We start from the raw sequence: 24,625 nt of genomic DNA on the forward strand, positions 1-24,625 counted from the left end.
GACAGTAACGACAACAACAATCATACTGGTGGTGACAAGGGTTAACGGTCATGTTCGTTGTTGTGATAACAGTTATGACAGTTATAACAGAAACGATCATGATAGTGATGGTGATCATGGTGATGATAGGTTTAAGATATTTTAGAACATCATAAATTAATCTTTGAGATATTTGATTTTCTGTTTGGTAAATCTTATAGAGATTTTATGGTTAAATGAAGCTTTAATTTGAATTTAAAATGTTTTAATCTTGGCCTTTCATTTTAATCTAATGGATGAGAATGATCATTCTCATTCTCACATGAGAGGGTCATTTTCATATGATGCGCCATGTATATGGTCATTTTCAAGATGATGGCTCATACTCAGACCAGATGTTGTTAATGGTAACTACAAATTGTAAAGAGGATCATTCATCTTGGTATCTTAGCACAAGTTGTTCAAACCATATGACTGGACATAGGGATTGACTAATTGATTTTGATCCTAACATCAAGAACAAGGTAAGATTTGCTGACAATAGTACTATTGCAGCAGAAGGAATTGGGAGAGTGATCATCAAAAGAAAAGATGGAAAAACTGCATTTGTGAATGATGTGTTGTATGTGCCAATCAGGAAGAATAATCTATTGAATCTGGGACAACTATTGGAGAAAGGTTTTTCAATGGAAATGAAGCAAAGCCATATAAAGATATTTGATTCAAAACAAAGGCTAGTGTTGAAGGTTCCTCTATCTAAGAACAGAACCTTCAAGACCAATTTGAGTGCATTGAGATTCAATGTTTCTCAACCATAAATATTGAATATGAGAGGTGGTTGTGGCACTATAGGTTTGGTCACTTAAACTTTAAGAGTTTAAATCAACTTGGAAGAAAGCAAATGGTGCTTAGTTTAGCTAAGATCATACTGTTAGGGTTTTATTTCACGTTAGATTCAACTTATAGACCAAGTGTAACTCAATTATGATATAGTAACTGATCTATCGTCCATGTCGTCTCCCAAAGGCATAAAGGAGGGATTTCATGTAATTATTTAACTACGAACTAGATTTTTGTATTTTTGTTTTGTGATTGTCACAAAATAAATAACATAAAATAAATTTTTATAAAAATTAAATGACAATAAAATAATTAAGTAAAGATAGAAATACTAGACTTGGATGGTGACGTCGATCTTGATGAATGAATGTCTAGGTTTGGACATGGAATTCGCTCGATCCACTGTAACTTCACAATTCTCTACTCATCTCTCTTACTCACCCTGATGTATTCTACCCCAACTCTCACATGGTCACAAATTCTAAACTACTTGCCCAATACCCAATCCCTTGGACATGTCAACACAAGCAATCAACATTAATGGTCGAGAATTAGCAAGGCTTAACCAAGATTATTTTAACCCTAGAGATAATCTCAATTAAGTACTTGATTCATGTTCGGGTTTCAACAAGGCTCACCAAAGCACAAGTTAATTCCTGAATTCATCTATAAGAAGATCAATCAAATAAAAGCATTAAGTATGAAAACAAATAAAGAACTCAAGATGAAGTATTGAATTGATAGAATTAAAGCGAAACAAGGTTCATCATTTCCTCTCCTAGGTGGAAGGAATTGCACTCATAAAAATAATACAATGAAACCTAGAGTGTCTAATGGAATAATGAAGGCGTCTAGTAGGTGAAAATCTAAAATATAATTCTAAGAATTGCTCAGGACTTCTACTCCGTTACAATGAATGTCTAACCTCCTATTTATAGAATTATAGTTGGGTTAAATTAAGGAGATAATCACAAGAAATTACAAACAAATAATATATATAATTAATTCAAGTAATTATCTTCTTCTTCAGCTGATTTATCCTTGAAAAATATCTTACTCTTGATTTTCCTAGTTTTTATCTTCAGTTTCTATAATTTCTCCTTCCAGAACTTTCTATTGATTTTGGGTCACTGGAGCTCTTGCCAAAATGACCTGCTTTTGCTGAAAAACTATCAAAAATTTATTAAAAATAACTAAAACATAAAATTCTGCCTAAAACAAAGTAAAAACTAAATTTAAAGATAATTTGATTCAAAACAAGGGCTAAAGTTAACTAAAATGTCAAATAAATGTCACAAAATGCATATGAAAATTCGATAAATTTGACGTTTATCACACACCACCTCAAAAGGTCTGTGAAGGGTGCTTGGTGAGCAAGCAACCAAGTAGAGCTTTTAAATTCTATGCACCTTAAAGACCATGGCAGCCATTGGGAGTAGTTCACTCTAATCTCTATGGCCCAATTAACACTCCATCACCGGGAGGAAACATTTACTTTATGACCTTTGTAGATGAATTTACTAGGAAAATCTGGTTATACTTACTTGAAGAGAAAAGTGGAGTGTTCTCATCATTTGTTAAGTTTTGTGCATTAATTGAAAGACAAAATGGCTTTGACTTGAAATCTCTTATAACTAGTAGAGGTGGGGAATATAATTCAAAGGAGTTCCATGAGTTTTGTGTGAGCAAGGGAATTAAACATGAAGTAATAGCCCCCTATACACCTCAACATAATGGGTTGGCAGAGAAGAGAAATAGAATATTGTTGGATATGGGAAAGTGCATGTTGAAAGGGAAAACTATGCCTCATTGTTATTAGGGAAAGGTAGTAACCACGACTGCCTATGTACTGAACAAGTGTCCCACTAAAAGATTGAAAGCTATGACTCCTGAGGAAGTTTGGACCGAAAGCAAGCCAAATGTGAACCAATTGAGGATCTTTGGCTTTTTGTGCTACAGGCACATTCCTGGTGAAAATAGAAAAAAAAAAACTAGATGACAAGAGTGAAGCTCTCATGCTAGTTGGATATCATCCAACATAAGCATATAGGCTCTATAATCCAAGTCAAAAGACAGTGATCATTAGTAGGGATGTTGTGGTAAATGAGACAACATCATGGAATTGGGAAAAACAATCAAATTATAGTATTCCTTTTGTCTTTGGTGGAAAACATCAATTGAGAACAGATGACTCAACACCAATAGTACAACAACAACAACAACAAGTGAGAAGATCACAGAAGGAGAGATTTCCATTAGTAAGACATATTGATCATGAAGTATACACAGATGATGCAATCTCTGACAATGGTGAGTTGGTTTATTTTGCCTTTATGGTAGACTCTAAGTCACTGAATTGGGAGCAAGCTCTTAAGCAGAAGGAATGGAAGGATGTCATCGATGAAGAATTAATGCAATTGAGAGGAATAAGACCTGGGAGCTTGTAGATCCTCCAATTACAAAGCAACCAACTAATGTAAAGTGGGTTTTCAAATCAAAACTGAAACCATATGGCACAATTGCAAAACTCAAGGCAAGATTGGCGGCTAAAGGTTTCCTTCAGTGACCTGGAGGAGATTATACTGAAGTATATGCACCAATTGCAAGAATAGAGACAATTAGACTAGTGATTATTGTTGTTAGCTCAAAAGGTTGGCTTGTGTGCCAACTAGATGTGAAATCTCCTTTCTTAATGGATCATTGGAGGAAGAGATGTATGTACTGCAGCCATCAGGCTTTAAAGTAAAAGGAAGAGAACATCAAGTGTATAAACTGAGGTATGATTGAAGTAGTGACAAAGTGTAGCCATGATTGAAGCCTACTCAGATTTTGATTGGTGTGGTGACAAAGTGGATAGAAAGAGCACATTTGGTTACCTATATTGGTTTCTAAATGCATCGATCTCCTGGTGTTCAAAGAATCAAAGTGTTGTGGCACTCTCCTCTTGTGAAGTGGAATATATATCTTCATCAAAAGTTGCTTGTCAGATTCTATGGTTAGAATCATTGCTAGAAGAGTTAAAGATGGAGTACAAAAGGCAAGTGCAATTGTTTGTGGATAATAAGTCAACAATAAGCTCGGCCAAGAGTCTAGTTTCACATGGAAGAAGCAAGCACATAGAGACTAAGTTCCATTTTCTTAGGGATCAAGTAAGCAAGGGAAAACTAGAACTTATATATTGTTATACAAAACTGCAAGTTATTGATGGGTTTACTAAATCATTCAAGTTAGAGAGAGTCAAACAATTAAGGAATTTTTTAGGTTTGATCTCAATAGAACATTTGGATTAAAAGGGGGTGTTGTGAAATAATCTAAATATGAGTGGGAGTTAATTCTGTATGTGGGTAGTTATATTAGCTAATGGTAGTTAGTAATTGTTTGGGTATCTTAGCTTAATATAAAAAGGCACAATGATCATGTAATGTGTGTAAACAATAAGAATCACAATTCTACTTTTACCTTCATCATCTATCTTGAGTTTCTAAGTGTGTGTGAGTTTACCTTCTTTCCTAACAGGTTATATATATATATATAATTTCGTTAGCAACATGCAGAGTAATACAAGTTGGAATAATATCAAAAGTATGGAAACTAACTACATGTTTACTTGCACGTGAGTAACAGCTTCTAAAAAGGTCATCACTTCTCCTTCTTGGACTTGTAACGGTGGCCCAACAATATCATTTTCTTGCAACCACAAAAACACCTTGGGAATTGCTTTGTGCACCCAGTGCTTTCTCCATTTTTTCAAAATTACACCTGACAAACTTACGGATTCGTAATTCGTAAGCTTATGGATTGGTAATTTGTATGTTCATACGGATCAACAATTTGTATGTATGTACAGATTACAAATTTTTTTTAAAACAAAAAATTCTTAAATATTTTACAAATTAATGGCCCATGCAGGATTCAAACATATAGTTTTCACGTTATTAACACGACGCTTTAGCCAACTAAGATAATAGGTCAATTATGTTATAAAATAATTAATGTTGTTATATATAACACTAAAATTGACAATTAATTTTGTTATAATATATTTAATGCACCAAAATTAATTGTCACAAAATTTATTATGTAAATTTATATGTGCATTAAATATACATTAAAAATTAATTGTCACAAAATTTATTGTGTAAATTTACATGTGTATTAAATATAAATTAGAAATTTTAGTATTATATATAGAAAAATTAATTATTTTATAGCATAATTAACTTATTAATTCAGTTGGTTAGAACATCATGAAGCAATTTCCAAACACCTTTCTCATTCCTCAAGCCCTTGCCAAGTTCGATGCAAAACTTGGGCTGAGCCTTGATTCCCTTCCCAAAGCGCATAAAGATTAAAAAATAGAATGAACGTTCAATTAAAAATCGTTTTTGGTGTGATTTTTAAAATAATTATTATTGACTTTTACAATAATATCTTAAAATTGATATTAATAATAATTTTTAATTAATTTAAATTATAAATATTTTTACATATAACAAATAAAAAGTAAACTCTTTTAAATATTATACTTCCTTCATTCTAAAATAATTTTCATTATAGATTGTTTTACACAAATAAAGAAAAAGTAAAAAATAAATCAGAGAAAATAGTGTGCATGAGTTTTCATAAATTTAATTTTCTTTAAATAGTAATTTTCTAAAAAATATATATTGAAATTATTAGAGATGAAATGAAGTGAATATTTTTTTTTAAACTTCAATCTGAAAACTAAGATTATGATAAAACTTCAAATAAAAATCTTTACTAAATGCAAAACTTATATTATTTTCACCCTTTTTTTTTTCTTCTAAAAGGTGCTTTTAGAACTTAATTTCACTTCAATTTTTATTTTAAGAAAATCAAACGAACAAAAAATAAAAAGAATCATGATCACGTACGTGATCAACATACTTCTGCAAAGCTGCATCACCCTTCGAATTCCCAAACATCATGCACTCAGTTCCCTAAACATGCACTAAGTCTCTTCTGACCAACAATGATACAGATGCACATGAATCTAATAAATGCTTTATCAAATCAATTACTCTATGGACTCTAGTGGAGGTTTATGCGGTGAAAAGCTCAATTATGCTACCGGATTAGATTAGGTAGCTGACTTTTTTCCGTTTAATTATAAAAATGGATCAATCAAAATTGGTGCTTTTATCTTTGTTGCAATGATGGAAGACATTTTTGGTACTACTAAAGATGGTGCTTCCAGGAAAATAATGAAGAAAGTGGATGGGGAATTAGAAATACACTAACCGAAGGGAAAAATTAATGTGAACAACAATGCAAATTGTGAAACGTGGTTGAGATCGATGATGATATAATTAAATTATATAAGCAAATATATTTATTTCTTGTGCGTTATTGAAAGAGGAAATATATATAATGGGAATTTTCTGTTATAAGATGGAACCTTTTGATCTCCACCATTTCCATTTTGATACAATCACAAAACACCACCCAGTTGTAATGATCTGAGCTCTGATGCACTTGGGCCATTGGTGACAGTGAGAGTCGCTAGCAAATGAAATATTGTGCTTTCTTAGCAAAACGCAGAGAGCACACATGCGATTCACATGTAAATTGTAATCATGGCCACTGACCCATATGGTCTCCATAAAGAAATGCAGAGGGTTTAATTTTCCAAAGATCAACGGATAGTGGAGATGCTCTAATTTCTATAAAGTGTTACATAAAGAAATGTATATATCAATGCACATTCTTCTTCTTATATCTACCATAGATATATATTGAAATGCAGGGAAGCTTCTTTCGTGGAATTGTCGATGGCAGATAATAAAATGACCCATCTTCACTCTGACATTGTGCTTTCCTAGTTGTAGTTTGCATTTCCATTTCTTTGATTAAAGCGTAAGCAAATGGGAACGTAATGGGAAGGAGGCACATGTTTTAAGATATGCCTTTGTAGAATTGATTTTGAATCAACTTGATTTATAAAATTAATTTTAAATAAATGTGAATCTTGATTTTAATTTGCTTGAATGATAGATAGTATAAAATTAATTTTGTCACACAATATTTTACAGGTTTGGATGGGTGTTAATAACAGGATACATGGATCCACTTGAAGCAAAATAACTTGTTTTTGCATCAATGGGAGATTTTAGATGTGGATATCTAGTCATAAGTGGAGCAAGAATGCATAACCAAACACGTTATTATTTTTTTTAGAAAAATACGCTAATTGTTAGAAAATGAGTTTTGTCAAAATTGACTTTAAATGTATAATATCAAAATGAATGTTGTATTGGTAATCATCATGACAATATCAACATTAAACATGAGTATACGTATACTTAGAAGACATTATATGACTTAAGTCAATGATCATACAAAAACTACTTTCAAATGCTTCAATGAGACTCTAATTTATCATGTATTGTTTATGACACATCCACATCTTAGTGAACATGCAAAGAGGTGTGGGTTCGTCCACTTGCAGCCACTCTAATTTATCAAAATAAAAGGAACTTTATTCCACTTATAGGTAGAATCGAGCAACCTCTTGCCATTCAAAAATGGGCTATATAGCACGGCCAATTTAAAGAAGGTTTCGATTTCAGTGTTGAATGCATTTTGTTCTCCACTATTTCCCACGGAAAACCACTCACGAAAATGAGCCATATATAGTTATTGGATGCTATCATTATGCCAACGTTGAAGCAGAGTAACTCAACAAATAGAGAAAGTTAAATGACATTTTCCTGCATAAAATTAATGGAGTGATTTCCTGTGTAACATCATGTTGATAATGCGCAGGTGGGTAGATTAAATGAGCGTTTATCATTAATGCTTCAAGGCTATGAACATATCCATGGCTACTAGTGGTTTTTTATATTGGCGGTCGGAATCTACGTTCACGTGAAATAAAAACAAAAATAACTATTTATTACTTCCGAAAATTAGGTATATGTTACCAAACATGCACTACATATATATGGTCACCGCAAAGCATTAATCAAGAGCAGTATCCTCTAGGAATGAGAGTAGTACTATAAGAATCATAATACCATTAGAAAAATCAATAAAGTCTATTGATAGATAACTAATTTCTTTAAATATATTATAAAGGATTCGATTTATGATTATGTAAATGAAGAAAACCTTTTTAAGAGAGACAAAAACTTTGCTTCGATGAGATATCTCTGAAAGAAATTGGTTTTAATCATCCATTAAGGCATGTACTGGATAGACACCATAAATAATACCTTTAGAAACTTTATGACCATTCAATTCTTTTCTACCTTCTCAAAAAGTTTTTTTGAAAAATTATTAACTTTAAGTACTAATAATCGAATGCATGAGTCAGATATTAGCTGCATCCACATCCCTTTATGCTTACCTTAAACTGCGACGCACCTTATTTGCAAAGGTCTCAATTTTTAAAGACCCGTGCTCGGTCCAGTCATTTGATTCATTTTGTATCTTAAGTGTCCATTCAAGGTATATAGCTTCATAGCTGTAGCTTTTTTACTATTATTCAGCAAAGTAGCATCATGTTGTGGCAATTCTTTTTCATTTTTAAAATTTTGGTTCTTATACTATACCTTTCATGTTTTCAGTAACACACTTTTTAAAATATATTTTATTCTAAATTTATTGAAATTCATAAAAATAATAATGTCTTACTTTTTCCTTAAGTAGTTTTACTCAACTTTGAAAATGTTACATAAAAATTGTTCAGAATTATAGATACATAATAATTTTAAATCATACAATAATTTGTCTGTCTCCCATACATTTATTTTTGTAATATATATACGTGTGCAAACATTACAACCGTAAAACATTGGAGCCTAACCAGGATACACACATATTCTCCCAAACACATTCAACCATGGGATCCGTTTTGCCCTCATTTCAATGGCTTTCTTTGTTCTTTCTAATTATCTCAGTTAATGTTTGTGCTTTCAAAATTCCAAGGTTAGGAACTTGGCAGAGATCAACCAAGGAACGCGACCCCGAAATCAGTTCTTCCTTGCACTTGTCTGATGATGACCTCAAAACATTTTATTATACCCAAAGACTCGATCACTTCAACTACAGACCTGACAGCTACCACACTTTCCAACAAAGATATATGGTCAATTTCAAGTACTGGGGTGGAGCTAAATCAAGTGCACCCATTTTTGCCTTCTTTGGTGCAGAAGGACCAGTGGATGAGGATGCAAAATATATCGGGTTTCTCAGAGATAACGCTCCTCAGTTCAATGCTCTTATTGTTTTTATCGAGGTAATTAACTAGGCATGTGAACTACGTGTTTAGTTTAGTTAATTGAATAGGATGTATCAGTTGTTATGAATTTTCTGATATCTGCCTTTGATTCATATAGATAAAAAAAAAAATAGACGTGTGACATTTATGACACAATGCATAAAGCATTTTATTCAACAACATTATTTTATATATCTCTTTATGGCATCATTTATTAAGTTTCATATTTTTCTCTCATTTCTCTAGTTCTGGCCATCCCTCTGGTAGTCAAATATTTGCAGTAATAAGAAACTAGTGCTTATTAATTTGTAATTTTATGTTATATAGTATATGTGATGTTTTTGCAAGCAGCATAGATACTATGGGAAATCAATACCATTTGGGTCAAGCGAAGAAGCAATGAGAAATGCAAGTACTCGTGGCTACTTCAACTCAGCCCAAGCAATAGCAGACTATGCTGCTGTGCTTCTACACATCAAGAAAACTTTGTCTGCTCAGAATTCCCCCATAATCGTTATTGGAGGCTCTTATGGTGGAAGTAAGGAGTACCACATATATATATAATATTAACTCTTTTTTCAAATTGAAATATATATGTGAACTAGGACTTATAGTTAATGTGTGTTTCAACATGTGGTTAAGTATGGACTATGGAGATAACTTTCGTCCTCTCTACGGACGTGGGTCCGATTTTCTGTACTAAAATCTGAACATCTCCTGTCACACATGGAACAATTGGATAAAATTGTTTACAGTTTAAACCTGTCAGTAATCTTTTAAGTAGGTTTTTGCTAGCAGTGCCAGCATGTCGTTGTCACTTTATCTGGAAGCATTGAGGGTGCCTCCTGACGATCATTCTATCACTATTCACCAAAAAATAATAAATAAAGGCTTACAAGCTTTGTCCCATATATAATTGTTTATTCAATTACATTTTTCTTATGTGTACGACGGTTTAATTACAATTCTCCCCTTATAATTAAATTTATTATGCAGTGCTTGCATCATGGTTTCGCCTAAAGTATCCCCACATTGCTCTTGGTGCTCTTGCTTCATCAGCACCAATTCTTTATTTCAACGGCATTGCCCCACAAGCCGGATACTACTATATTGTCACCAAGGATTTCAAAGTAATATTCTATTAAGTTATGCCCATCTTTTCTCTAAAAATAATAAAACTGTTGAAGTTAATTAAACCCCTAAGAATTATTGCAACGGATGCATATATTGCGTGGTTCAGGAAACTAGTGAGAGCTGTTACCAAACTATACGTAAATCATGGTCTGAAATTGACAGAGTTGCTAAGAAGCCAAATGGTCTTTCAATCCTCAGCAAGAGATTTAAAACTTGCGAGTAAGCTTATATATACTTCTGCAGTATATACACAACTGTTGATTATCCTATTCCTCCAATAATTAATTGATTAAAAAATATATATACTGTTTTCTTTTCCTTGCTTCAGCAAATTGAACAAAAGTTTTGATCTCAAGGACTACTTGGACTCGTTATATACGGACGCAGCTCAATACAATTACCCTTCTGAGCACCCAGTTAAGATCGTATGTGGAGCAATTGACGCAGCTGCTAAGAAAACCGATATTCTTGGCCAAATATTTGAAGGTGTTGTTGCTTATAAGCAACATCGTTCATGTTATGACATGAATGAATATAACCATCCAACTGAATCTTTCCTGGGTTGGAGATGGCAGGTAAATGTTATATGGTCTTATTAAAGAGTCCAATGTCATTATACTGTTAACATAAAAGTTTTTACATTGTGAATTAAATGTTAGGTATAATTTTAATTTTTAAAATAATCATTATAAAAATCAACACACTTATCACGTGTTATGTGTTAGTTTGTAATTGAATGAATATACTAAAGTTGTGCTTGGTTCGATGGGTTAAAAAAAAAAAAACTGAACCATTTTGTAAAAAGGTTTGATTTGAACCGATCGAACTTATTTTACAGAAATGGTGTGGTCTAGTTTTTTCTCAAATGTTGATTTGATTTTTTATTGTTTGGATCAGTTTTCTTTGCTCGTCCGGTGCATGGTTTGGTTTTAAGAAAAAATAAATCAAACTGAACTATTTTATAAAAAACAGTTCGACTCAAACCAAACTTATTTTACAGAAATGGGTTGGTTCAGTTTTTTCTCAAACAGTTTGCTTTTTATGGTTCAATTTGTTTACAAACCCCTAAATTAATGACCCTTAAAAAAATGTACATCTTATTAAAAGTCACTCGTTGTTAAAAGCGACATTCATGATAAATTTAATCGATCGGATTAATACTCTTTAATTAACTAAGAGTAAATTAACTTCATAAACAGACATGCAGCGAGATAATTATGCCAATAGGTCATGAAAAGAACGACTCAATGTTTCCACCAGCACCTTTCAATATGAAGACATTTGTTCAAGAGTGTAGGAGCTTATATGGTGTCCTTCCCCAGCCTCATTGGGTGACCACATATTATGGGGGTCCTGTACGTTTTTTTCTTATCATCCCAGCTTCATGAAACATATAGTTCTCTTAAACTAATGTTCCTATATTGTTTCTTCTTTTCTATATATGATTAGATATAAAATATTAATGCCTTTGATTTTTTATTTATATATATAAAAATGCAGGATTTGAAACTGATCCTCCATAGGTTTGCCAGCAACATCATATTCTCCAATGGATTGCGAGATCCGTACAGTTCTGGCGGGTATAAATTAATCCATAAAAGAAACTAAATTTGATAATAAGAAATATAAATATTTTGTTCAGCAATCATTTGCCTTCTTTTTAATTTTCAACTTGTTTCAATTAACCTCTTTTTTTTATCTAAATGCACTGCAGGGTGTTGGAGAGTATTTCGAACACTGTCGTTGCCGTTACTACTGTAAATGGTACTTCATCGTCTTCACATTTGGTTTTGCACTAAAAGAAATGGTGGTGTATTAATAAAGCCATAAGAGAATGATGTTTAATTGATGGGTATTACAATATTATATACATTAAATTCAATCTTTATCGTGGAGTAAAAAACGCATGAATTTTTGTTATAATGTTTTGAAATTTTATTAGTCATTTGTAGAGTCGTAGAGGATATCATACCCGAAGATGTTTGTATAATTGTATTTAATGAGTCTTACTTTCAAACCAAATCAAACTTTGAAATACAACTTATATCAAGTAAACAAGTTAAATTCGCGCTTTTAATTTGAGAAACAAGCTAGGCTCAAGACTTGCAAAACTTAACCCAATTTCCAAAAAAGTGAATGACATATCTGGATGGAGTTAATGACTTTATATATGTTTAAAATATTAATATGCCTTTTGAACATGGAATATATTTATAACAAATTTTCAGGGTGTCACTGCCTGGACATACAGTCAAGAAAGGCAAATGATCCTCAATGGTTGGTGACGCAGAGAAATACCGAGGTCAAGATAATCAAAGGCTGGATTGCCGAGTACAAAGCTGATCTAATAGCACTTACTAAACAAATCAAAGCACCAGCAGAACCCAAAAGCTAATTGGTCACCTACATAATGAAGCGACCGATTATATGTTCCATTAAAAAGTAATGACAAAGATTGTGCTACTAAATTAAAGTTCAACCCAACAATGTATGTCTTCTAATATTTAAGTGTGGATTAGTGATGGAGTGCATGTTCAAATGTATAATGTATAAATAAATAAATTATAAATACATAATGGAAAAAGTATTAATAATAACGATAACTGGACTTGGTTTTCTTACGCGGAATCCACCAGCAAATGGCACCTGAAAAAGCATTCGGCTACGCACTCGTCGTTAGCGTTTGAGGGGAACATAACGCAATCATGCTTCCTCGCAGCAAGCACGCACTAATCAAGTACGAGGGTATGCCACCTCTTCTCAAGACCACTTTTATCTGTTCCTTTGTGTGTGTCTCTGTCTGTGAGGGACCGTATTATTACTCAATAATAGTGGAGTTTCATGACGTTGGTCAACTACGTGAAGTGATCATATGCGTATTTAGTTTGATAATATCGATGATATAGATTTGTTTTCAAATTGATAATATCAAAAGAAATGCTAAGTTGCTAACAAAAGAATGAGTATAATGGTGATATGCTATATATAGTTTTTATTTTGTTTTTTTATAAGGGATAAAAAGCCATTACATAAAAATAGTACGGGTGAGACACCCTAATGAAATTTAAGAGAATCCGAAATTGAATATGCCCAATTTGCAAACCAATTCTCAACATGTTACCTTATCTATGAATATGAGTGATCCTCATTCTCCATCTTCTATTAACCAAGGATTGACCAAGTCTGATCAAATCAAAATAGGAATGATTCGCTAAGACACGCTGTTGAAGAATCTTCACCGCTGTTAAGGAGTCTGATTCGATCGACACTGATTTTTTTCCCATATCCCAAGCATGTTGGAGAGCTGGAAACCTTCCCCAATCTTTTGTTGTTATAATAGAGCAAGATCCCAACTTACAAGTAAAAGTTGTCATCCAGGTTTCCACCACAAAATCCCTTAGAATGTCTTCACACCCAACAACTGGGCATGTTTCCCTAACTGAAGCATCAACATTATACTGCACGCATTGATAATTTTTTCCCTGTCATTCAATTGCAATTACTATTCTGCATGACAATCAGTTTGAGCTGCTTTGAGGATCAATGATTATTCCTATAAATCAACATAAAATTTTTCAACATGTTTTGGTTTCACTCATTCTAATAAATTTTCCAAAAGATTAGATCTCTCATAATGTTGCCAAATATTTTTAACTATAAAGTTCTTAAGTAATGGATTATCAAAAAAATAGATACATCTTATTGATATAGATAGTATTAATTGATTTCTTTAAGTTATCCTCGATTGTACAGTCCCACATTTGTACAACCTCTAGATTTCTTTTATTTTGGTATAATTCGTTCGGAGTGTTACATGTCCATCAGTTTTCACTTGGTTCGTCTCCAAATCTACCATAATGGGAGATAGGTCTACTTTGATAACATTTGTAATATCTCTGATTATTGACATTTTATTGACTCACACAATAACACTTCATTTAACATTCTTATTGGTCAAAATCATTCATTGATCAAAACCCTTTATAAGTAATCCTTTTCGAGAAGTTAACCATCATCAATGTTATACAATGACTCTTTTTTTAGTAAAGGGTATTTTTATAAATAAATAAAATACGGAAAAATAATGAGGATGAGAAGATATATAAAAAAAGGAGGTGTGTATAAATATCATGGGATATAGAAAGGCAATGGAAATAATTAAAATAACTTTTGGATCACAAAAGTTGCAGCCCAACGTGGAAAAAGAGACACAAGACAAGCAAATGAAGCAATGTGTTGGGCTGCAACTTCTCAACCCAAATTAATTAAAACTAGTCGATAGTATTTAGTTTAACTAATTTAATTATTTATTTGCATAATTATTATTAACACACTTCACACATTTTTAAAATTCATCAAATATTATTTTTAATACTAATAATGTTAATGAAAATTTAATTTGTACCCCATAAATCAATAATAGTTTACTTAAGTTTGTGAAGTTTTCTCCAAAATTGAATAAATAGAACTTATTTAAAACTCTTGTTTTATTAGAAAACAAAAAATAATTAATAATCAATAATTATCAAAATAAAAATTTATATTATAAATTATTTTTATTTATTTCCATTAAATAACATATCATTTTTACTCTATTATTCTTTTGTTTTTGTCTCTCTTATTTTTTCATTATTTCATTTTTAATTCAAAGAAATCAGAAATTATAGAATTTTTTTATTAGTAAAAATATAAAAAGAAATATCAAAAAATTTATAATAATTCACACATTTATTAGTAAAAATGTAAAAAGAAAGTTTTTTAAGTTTGATTCTCGATAAAAAAAAAAAAATTGGAATTGGTAAAAATATAGGTGGAATCAGAATAAACCTGAGACAATGAAAACTCACCCATGAATAACCCGCGCTCACCGGTTGTTCCGTCGTACTTTCTGAACTAAGGTTAATGGCTGTGGTTTTATTTTTAATTACTACTGCCTTTTGAACTTAAATATAAACAAAAAAAATCACCTTAGATTGACTCAAATATAACTAAATTTACTCTAATTAATAATATTTTTTCTAAACTATTTTTCATTTACTTGCTATTCAATTTTCAAAAACTTTTTAATTCATAATATCAAATTTCAGAATGACATTGTGAGAATAAATTTATTTTTTATTTGAGACCAGTAACTCACTGATTTACGGTGTCTTCTGATCACCATCACCATTGGTCCCATAGGCATCTTTTAATAACATTCCAATTTAATTTGGAATTGTATTTCTATTTATCAATTCTGTCTCAAATATAGAAATTATGATTATTTCCGTTTCATTTCCAAGAAAATGGGAATTGAAGTTGGGATTCCAAATTGTAACGATCGGCTACAAAGTTCCATTGAATCTATATAATATTTTCTATAAAGTTTTTCCTACTCTGCACAATGAAGAAACCTAATTATCATGTAAGCAAGCACACTTCAGAAGCGGATGATGTATTTGGTGACCACTACTATTTCAAACATTTATTGTAAGCAGAAACCAAGTTCAATTAAACTAGGGGAAGAAAAGGCTGTATTTTATAGTAACGTGTGTAGGTTTCAATCAGTAATCCTGTGAAATAATTTACAACACTGCCAAAAGTAATGAGCTATTATCTGATTCTACATCCTTCAACAGAATCACTTGAGGATGATAAACCGGACAAGCCTATATTGTGCAGAAAGGAGGCACCAAAGCAACATTCAAATTAATGTGGTCTTGCCGATTGACACAAATATATACCGGCAAAAGAATATACGTATGAAAAAGAATATCTCTAACGATGTTAAATGCTATAAGAATCCAAAACAGTAAATTAGCGTTAGATGCACAAAGAAAGCCAAGAATCCTGTCTTTGTCAACTTGAGTCCATCACGTAAAGAGATGCTCCCACCTATCTCACCAGCATTCACAAATTCACTTCTGCCCGTGCCAGTTGTTGCAGAGACATTCACCGACAAAGAACCTGCATTGTTGAATTTGAAGTGAACAAGTGTTGAAGATAAATTAGAACTACAGAACAAAGTTGGCTCTTATTTTATGCCGGTCCCACCCTCAGAAGAACAAGTGGTTAAGTGGAAAAGGAATAACTTAAGAGCCTCATGAAAAAAGCAAATTGTGGCATCCACTATATATGCATGCGTTTCTGGTAGTGTGGCTGAAACTTACAGTCATAGTTAGCCCATCCAATGCGTTGACCAGCCAGATCATAAACAACAATTTTGTCTTTTAATACGAGATCTGCCACAACAGAAAGTGATGTTATTAGTATCATACTCTTGAAGAAAAGATCCCTAACACATGATGAACTAGTAGTGAGAATTTTGAGGATGAAGGTGGGGGAAGCAGGTAAACAGGAGGGGATTATAATACGATACTTTGCTATGCATGGGCAGAAAAATCAAATCAACATAACAATTTTGTTTCAAAACATAGGTTCAAGCTTCAAACTTTTGAGTTGACCTTCAATCAAATGCAACAATTATTCTATTTATCCATGCTAGACATCATCATGCAAGAGATGGATATTATGACCAAAAGTGTTCAAATTGGTATTATTGAATTATACCTCCTAGAATTGTTATCCCTTGACCCTGGATTTTCTGAAAACCAATACACCACACTGCTGCACCACCCTGTAACATAGTTTCACCATAGCATTTAGTGAGATACATAGAGTATATAAAAATTGAACTATAATTTACCCTGAAATATCTATGAGACGTGTCTAAAATGTTCTCAACACTTTAAGGTATCAGATTTCAATTGAAAAATGACATGTAATGAGAAATGGAAGAAAAGTTGTCATTTTTTTTACTGATAATGCACTCAAAAGAAAGATAGCAAGACACAAGGAATGGTAATATTTAACCAAATATAGTGAAAGTGCAAGAGGAGATCGTTGTACTGGAGGGTAATTTTGGTAATATCATATGCCATAAGAAATTCTTAGTTTTATACAAGAATATGGGAAGTTACCAAGGAAATTGTCATAAAGGCACACGAAGCACCCATTGAAACAAAAGTAAAATCAAAATAAGATTTTATGGGACAAACAAGTGAAAGGAAAGGGAGAAAAAATTAGACTGATGACAATGATTCTTCAACCGTTATCAATTGCAACTCATTCTGACTTGACATCAATATCTTCGGAAATCAAGAAATCCAGACTAGTCCTCAGAAAATTGAAAAAATAGAAATTGAAGTTTGAATACTTACTATAGAATTCTGCTGTATCAGGTAGTCCTGTGGCCTTAAAATCATAGATGCACCGCCAGCAAAGTTCAGACTTACTTGAGGAAAAACGTCAGTGACACTAAACACAATACAGATAAAAGAAGTTAGGAAAAGAGAGTATCGAGATGATCTATTTTTTAGCACTCAATTAGCAAAAGGAGGATGGACTGAAAAAAAAGGTCCAGAAAAAGGAGGCATTAAATGTTCAGCCTAACCTGGAGGTGATTAAGTAACACTGATTTCCCCTGGAAACAACAGTGCGTACAGATTGTGGAATTGCAGCTGTAATCTGCATTAATGAAAAAAAGCATTTTGCCATTAATATTTGATAAAACTCCAACCTAGAAAAAAGTATGCAACGATTGATAATTAATGGATGACATTATGCATCAAATCAATATATGTTGTTGATAAATTGAATGACATTTAATTACCTAAATGAAACTCACCGCAGAGACAAAGGGATCATAAGCCTCTTCTGCAAGGTACGCCAAAGTTGTTCCAGAATCAACAATGGTACCTCTGCTGTTTGATGTTGCAAAAACTGAAGAATCAATTTGCAATGTCTGGCCGTTGACAGAGATACTTTGTAGATTTAAATTGTAATGAGGCCTGAAATATTTGCCAAAAAAGCAGTTAGTCTAAACACTTCTATAGAGTGGCATTCTTTCAAGCCACTTACGTACAGATACCTATTTCCACAAAGTGTTTAAATTCTACAAATCCTTATCCAACTTCTTTATAAAACTTTTAATATAAAATAATGAATGTACATCTTGCTCTGGTTTATGGTAGAATATATTTCCTTTTGGGTACTAAGGGCTGATTTCAACTTCTTTCAGGCTTAACTTTTTAAGATAGATAGGAGTTAAGGACCACCTAATTAACTGCTGACTAAACCTATATTTATTATTGATCTCGCTCAAGGCACTAACATGCCATCCATAGTTTCATAACTGTCAATTGGTGCCAGAGTCATATCTTCATCTAGGCATTCCATTCTTCACAATCACATTCCAAACCTATATGCTAGAAAGGGATTTCAACATCCAAGATTGACTGACAGAAACTTTATTTTAACATCTTGCTTAGATGAATAATTAGAAGCCTAGAAAACACTGAAAGACTTCCAATATTAAATAATTGCCATCAATCAGTAGAGCTGAAACATAAATGCAAACATTTTTTAGGCTCCTAAGAACAAAGGCACAGACCTCCATTCACTTACTACTTTACCAAAGAATTCGGGTTACCCCCCATCACGCATTTATTATTTAGCAAAACACTAAAAAAAGCACAAGTTTTATTCTGATGAAAGGCACTTACTGTGCTGGGACAAGTGAAGTGTAGACTATGTTTGGCTCCACAATCTCCCCAAGAACCAATATGCCCCCACCACTACTATCTCCTTTCAGACAATGAGAGAATATTCTTGGAGCAATCCCTTGCGAGGAGAGCTGAGAAATGACAGACATTTCCTGTTGCCCAAATCCAAATATCCCATCAACTGCTCTATCAGACTTTGTCAAGTCCCCAGTTTGCTGATTGCTACATCTGCTCCATTCAAAAACCAATGCTTTCCAAGATTAAAACAACAATAAACATGAAAAAACAGGAACAGAATCAACCATTTCAGGCTCATGAAAACTCACCCAAAAACTACAGGCGCAGTAGAATTTGTGGTCATGGATCCCTCAAAAATGGTGTTCAAATGCATCATATCTGACACATAATAGCCTGATGTCCCACTCCCATCTCCATACTGGAAAGTGTAGGAGCACTGGTTGTTCTGACTGGAACAGGTGGCATCTGATGATTGTTTTCCATTATTGCACCTTTGGTCAGAACAAGCGATCATTGAAGATGTTGATGAACTTCCAGGGTCAAAAAAATTGAGCTGAATCTGTAACAAAATCCAATAACCACAAAATATTCACAAATTCTTGGGGCATATTGTTCACCTTACTATTCTACAAACATAACATCAAATTAGACCGTGTTTGGATAAAAGTCATAAAACTTCTCAATAAATACTTACAAAGAAGAAAACAAAAATATAAAATCAATTAAGCTTCTGCCTTAAGTTAAAATTAGCTTATGCAGAAGTTAAAGTTAACAAGAAGCTAAATGTGAGAGCTTTTATAAATTAGCTTACACAAAACTAATTTTAACTCATCAAAGAAGCTTAATTCAATTTACCTTCTTATTTCTTTTCCTATAAGTGTTTATTGAGAAATTTATTCAAACAGGGCCTTAAAAAATAGAGAAAATTGCATTTACCTGAAGCCCACTTGTTTGAGGACAACCATTGCAGGAGTTGCAACTAACCCAGAGAACATCACTACCAGTGTCAATCTGCACATTAAATTCCACTGGAGGAGTACCCAACTGCACTTTTGTATAGTAGAGCCTGCAATAAGTCATTAATTCCAAAATCAATATAATTTAAAGGAAGGCCACAAATTAATCAATAAAATAAAATAGCGCATCAAAACGATATTAACAGATAAGTAGTTTATTCAGAACCCAAGACAAATTCAAAAGCCTCAGAAATTGATTGAACTACACGAAACGAAAAAAAGAAAAAAGAAAAAAAAGGTGAAAAGTGAAAAACGGAGGAACCGACAGAATAATTTACCCGACTTGGAAGGGATCAAAGGTGCCTTGAACGGAGAAATCCACGACGCCGCTTGAAGACTGCAACATTCTGCGATGCCTCAACTCGTCGCGAGCTCTCAGCTGACTCAGCTCCACCCCGTGATTCGTCGGAAACGCTCTTTCCAAAGTCAGAGTCGCCGGCGATCCGCCAGCTACCGCCGCCAACAGCGCGACGGAGATAACAAAAGCAGCCGCCGCCGCCGCCATTCGTGTCGTATATGTCGTAATTAATACTTTTTACTATATAAAACTTACGTACGTGTTAACGTATATATGTACGTACGTGTGTGTGGCTCCGAAAGAAGAGGAAGGGGAAACGGAATTGAGATTTGAGACACTAATGCGCGCGTGACAAGAGTGTGTGAATAATAAGGTACAGGTTGAGGAGGACGAGGATGCTGTTGCTGTTGTTGTTGCTCATCTCATTGAAATTGGAGAAGAGAGAGAGAAAGGGAATGTATTTGTAATGACTAACGAAGTTTGTTTGGGACAAAGAAGAGAAGTTTTAGAGGTAGGTTCCAAGACAACATAACAGAGAATTTCGACTTTCAAGTTTCAACTATGGATTACGTAAAGTTGTCATTCTCTTTCTCTGTCTTCTATCATTTTTTTATTAATGGTTTTGTTCGGTTAATTCAACGGAAGCGAACGGAACTAACAGTAACAGTACATGTTACATAATCATGTGCGTCCTTCGCACGCGTTTTTATTTTTTGATCATGAATAATGAATGGATGAATATAAGGGGTGGTTTTATTTTAGTTTTGGAAGTTTCTCTTTTGGTCAGAACAGATACGCTGAAAACTCGTTTCGCTGCCCATTAAGGGTGTGTTTCGATTTCAAAATGAAAAAGTATTTTTGAGACAAGAAATAATTTTATTAAAAAAACGAGGATCCTTCCTTTTATTTTTATTTATTATATTTGTATTGAAATAAGCACACTACATTATTTAACTTCAATCCAAAAATGTACTAGCGAGTCTACAATCTTGTTCGATCTAAGAGGGTTATATTGAATTAAGATGTGAAAGAATTTTAAAAAATATCTTCTTAAAAAAAGTTTTATGATATTCGATCAAAATTTTTAAATAATATAAATAAGTCTTGTGATATTTAATTAAAATATTTAATTTTTTTTAAAAAGATAACAAAATCTTATGAAATTTTAATTAGGATTTTTATAATTTATAAAAAGTTTTTTTACTATTAAAAAATATACAAATTTTAATGAATTTCATCAACTTTTTAATATAAAACATCTATTAACTAATTTCATCCAAACCCTTAAGATTTTACTAGACTTTTTTTTTTTTTATTGGTTATCATACTTTCTTTTTTTCTCATAAGACATATATTCTTTGAGATGTATGTCATATATATTTCTCTTATTATTTTGGAATAAAAAAATGTCAAATGTACTTCTCTCATTTTCACTTTTTTCTTTATTTTCTAAATTGAATTAATGTTTGTCTTATGTATTAAGACTAATCATGTTTTTCTTAGACTGAGTATATTTGTCGCCTATTCGACTCAATATTTTCATGATTGTTATCTTTAATTTCATCATCTTTCCATATTCATTATTTACTTTTAATATATACTTATTATTGTATCTCATTTAAATATGTCATTAGATTTATCATAAAATAATTGTAGTAGTTAAAAAAATCATAAAATTAAAGTAATTTTAAATCTATTGTTTAAATCCAAAAGAAAGAATGAAAATATAATATTACAAGAAAGGTTAGTATAGGATAATATAAAGTTAGAATCAATATAACTATTAAAAGATTAAAAAATTATATTGATTTTATTTTTTTATTCAAACTTCATCATTTCTTATTTATTTTTTTACTAACTCTTATAATTTTGAATGTTTTTAAAAATTCATATAATCCTTTCAAATCTTTTAAATTTTTATGATATAAATTCATTAAAATCCAAATTATCATAAAAATCTTGTAAAAAAATCTAATAAATCATAATATTCTTATATAATTTTTAAAATTCAGACAACTTTTTTATATTAAAATAATCTTTTAAAATCTTAATTTACTCACTTATGTATTCCCTTTTTAAATTAAACTTATTTTTCATATAAAAATATATATACATCATCAGTCGTTGAGTATCAATCTAAGGAATATATATTCTCTCTACACAAGAAGAGCTCCAATAACATATTTGCACAGACTCCAATATTTAAGTTAACCTTTATTTACAATGTGTTAGATTAGATCCTCACCAACATGCAATATTCGACCAGCATATTAACTTTATTCTATTCTTTAATATCAGCTTAGGTCTTGAAATCTAGAACGTGAACAAATGAAAAATCAGTCTATATATAGAATAACTATTATAAAAATTAACAATTTTATCAATACTAATAATAAGAATATAAAAAAAAGCATTACATGCATATAATTAATTTCTTTTAAATTTATAGTATCAATCAAGGACATGGAAAGCGTCAGCTGAATATGTCATTTTTTTCCCTTTCAGGCTTTCTATCTTTTTTTTTGGTTGGTAACTAAGTTTATTTTTTGTCCTTTAAATTAAAATATTAGTGTTTTTACTTCTCGTAATTTAAAAATAGTTCTCTTTCGGTCCCTAATTTTTATCATTGTAGTCCTGATAAGGATTAAAAGTGAGTAATTTACAAATTAAAATACTAAAAAAGCACTCTTAAATTTGAGAATAGGCTGTCATTGCATATTAGTATTGTTACATTAATCAATTGTTAATATCTTGAACTACAATTAAAAAAATACTACAAATTAATTAAAAATAAAAAAATAACTAAAAATACTCATCAAATATATCCTAACCACTGACTTTTTTCAAAACATACCCAAATTACTTGTCAAAATCCGATTCTAAAATTTGGTTCTTTTTTCTATCAGTGTGATTTTATATTGTGTAATCCGATTTGGTTTTAGAGTTGTTTACTTTATTTATGATTTTTTTCACACTCTAGTCTTTTTTTTTAACATCATTAATTAATTCACAATGTATGATATTCATTCCACAACCCAAAAATCATATAATACAGTTAAAATTCTATAAATTAATAATGTCAGGACCAGAGAAATTTATTAATTTAGAGTTATTAATTTATCGATAAATTAATAATTATTAATTTAAAGAATTTTTAAGTAATTATACTGTACATACCAAACAAAAAGATAAATTAGTCTATGTCTCTTAGAATTACGTTACAACGAATCTTGGGACTCAACGTAGATTAGTAACTATTGTGTTCATATGCATTGGAAATCAATAATGACTTTTGAAGTACAGTAAATATAAACAAGATAAACAAATGTGTTCTATGAATTATTAATTTATAATTTTTTTGGGATCGAAAATTATAAAGGAATTTCACGAAAAATTATTATCTTATTATTTTATTGAATTTTTCAATTTTTTACATTGACCTAGAGAGTTTATTAATTTATTGAGTATTATTTAAAGAATTTGTAGTGTATATACATTCATTGTGCTTTCCTTAACGCCCAATTTTTTGGTGCACCTGATGGGGAAAGCGCAGAGGGGGGACATAAACTAATTAAAATACTAAGAAATAGGATTACTTTGAGCTTTAGCTTTGCAAATTTCACCACATCAAAATCAAATCAAGCTTTAGCTAAGCCCAATGCACAATTATTTCAAATTTCACCTTTAGATGGTCGATTTTTCAAAGAGAGTGAATGCAGTCCACATCCACAACAACCAAACCATCTTTTGCTTTCAATTTTGTAATGTAGAAACGGAAAGATAAAGTACAATAAGGATAAATAATATCCTAAAAAGCCAAAGCTTCCATTTGCATATTCCCATTTGACCCCCAATAGTTTGCTATGTTCTTATTATATATGTTTCTCTATCTATAGCCAATGCACGTTGAACGGGCAGAACAGGGATTTTGTGGGTTTGTAGGGCCTTTTTATTTCATTATCACGTAAAATAAATATCAAACTTTTTATTATCTTTATGATTATAATTTCTCTTTTAGGAATGACCATTGTCTTGATTAGAGAAGGTTACCTGAGTCAGCGAGCTCCACACAACAGAACGGAACAGGAGGCTGCGAAAAAGAGAAGTCGTAGCAGACAAGTACGGTTCATTCTAACAGCCCATTGCATATTTTTAATGCTTGTAAGGCATCTTCAACGAATACTATATTCACTTTCAGTATGAGTATATTAAATTACTTTAGATAAATTCTGAAATGTCATATACATTTAAGATATTTATATACAATTTTTTTTAATATGATAAAAAAATATTAAGTAATTCATATTTTTACTTCTTTTGTTGAATTTGGGTTTAAAAAATTATTTTTTATTTTTTTAGAGAAATTATTATTTATTCTTGAGAAACCTTGAAGAGGAATTGCTTATATAAGATTCAGATCTTAAAGTAAAGAAACGCACCGTATCACCTGAACTTGCTTCAACGAGAATAAAAAGTTAAGGAATCGTTTCTTATCTTAAGATATCAATTAAGCCACTGTCCATGAAGAGGTCCTAAGAGTACTTATGCTCACACG

The 24,625-nt window shown here is 31.6% G+C and overlaps 2 protein-coding genes across 2 annotated transcripts; one reads left to right on the top strand and one right to left on the bottom strand.

Annotated features, from left to right (window-relative positions):
* Window positions 1-8,645: 8,645 nt before the first annotated feature.
* Window positions 8,646-13,040, top strand: LOC114379270 (lysosomal Pro-X carboxypeptidase-like). The gene is made up of 9 exons (XM_028337903.1): window positions 8,646-9,079; window positions 9,413-9,599; window positions 10,058-10,191; window positions 10,302-10,414; window positions 10,524-10,770; window positions 11,395-11,550; window positions 11,696-11,775; window positions 11,910-11,959; window positions 12,424-13,040. The coding sequence occupies exons 1-9, from the start codon at window positions 8,684-8,686 to the stop codon at window positions 12,588-12,590; spliced, it is 1,530 nt and encodes a 509-aa protein (XP_028193704.1). The 5' UTR covers window positions 8,646-8,683; the 3' UTR covers window positions 12,591-13,040.
* Window positions 13,041-15,680: 2,640 nt separating this feature from the next.
* On the bottom strand, window positions 15,681-20,663 carry LOC114380552 (aspartic proteinase-like protein 2). Its single transcript, XM_028339663.1, has 10 exons — window positions 20,051-20,663; window positions 19,693-19,822; window positions 19,065-19,315; window positions 18,739-18,966; window positions 17,862-18,024; window positions 17,628-17,701; window positions 17,395-17,491; window positions 16,745-16,811; window positions 16,345-16,416; window positions 15,681-16,141 (listed from the first exon to the last, which is right to left on the bottom strand). The coding sequence occupies exons 1-10, from the start codon at window positions 20,275-20,277 to the stop codon at window positions 15,969-15,971; spliced, it is 1,482 nt and encodes a 493-aa protein (XP_028195464.1). The 5' UTR covers window positions 20,278-20,663; the 3' UTR covers window positions 15,681-15,968.
* Between the last annotated feature and the right edge of the window lie 3,962 nt (window positions 20,664-24,625).

This window comes from Glycine soja, chromosome 12, assembly GCF_004193775.1.
Source record: "Glycine soja cultivar W05 chromosome 12, ASM419377v2, whole genome shotgun sequence".
NCBI classification, from domain to species: Eukaryota; Viridiplantae; Streptophyta; class Magnoliopsida; order Fabales; family Fabaceae; genus Glycine; species Glycine soja.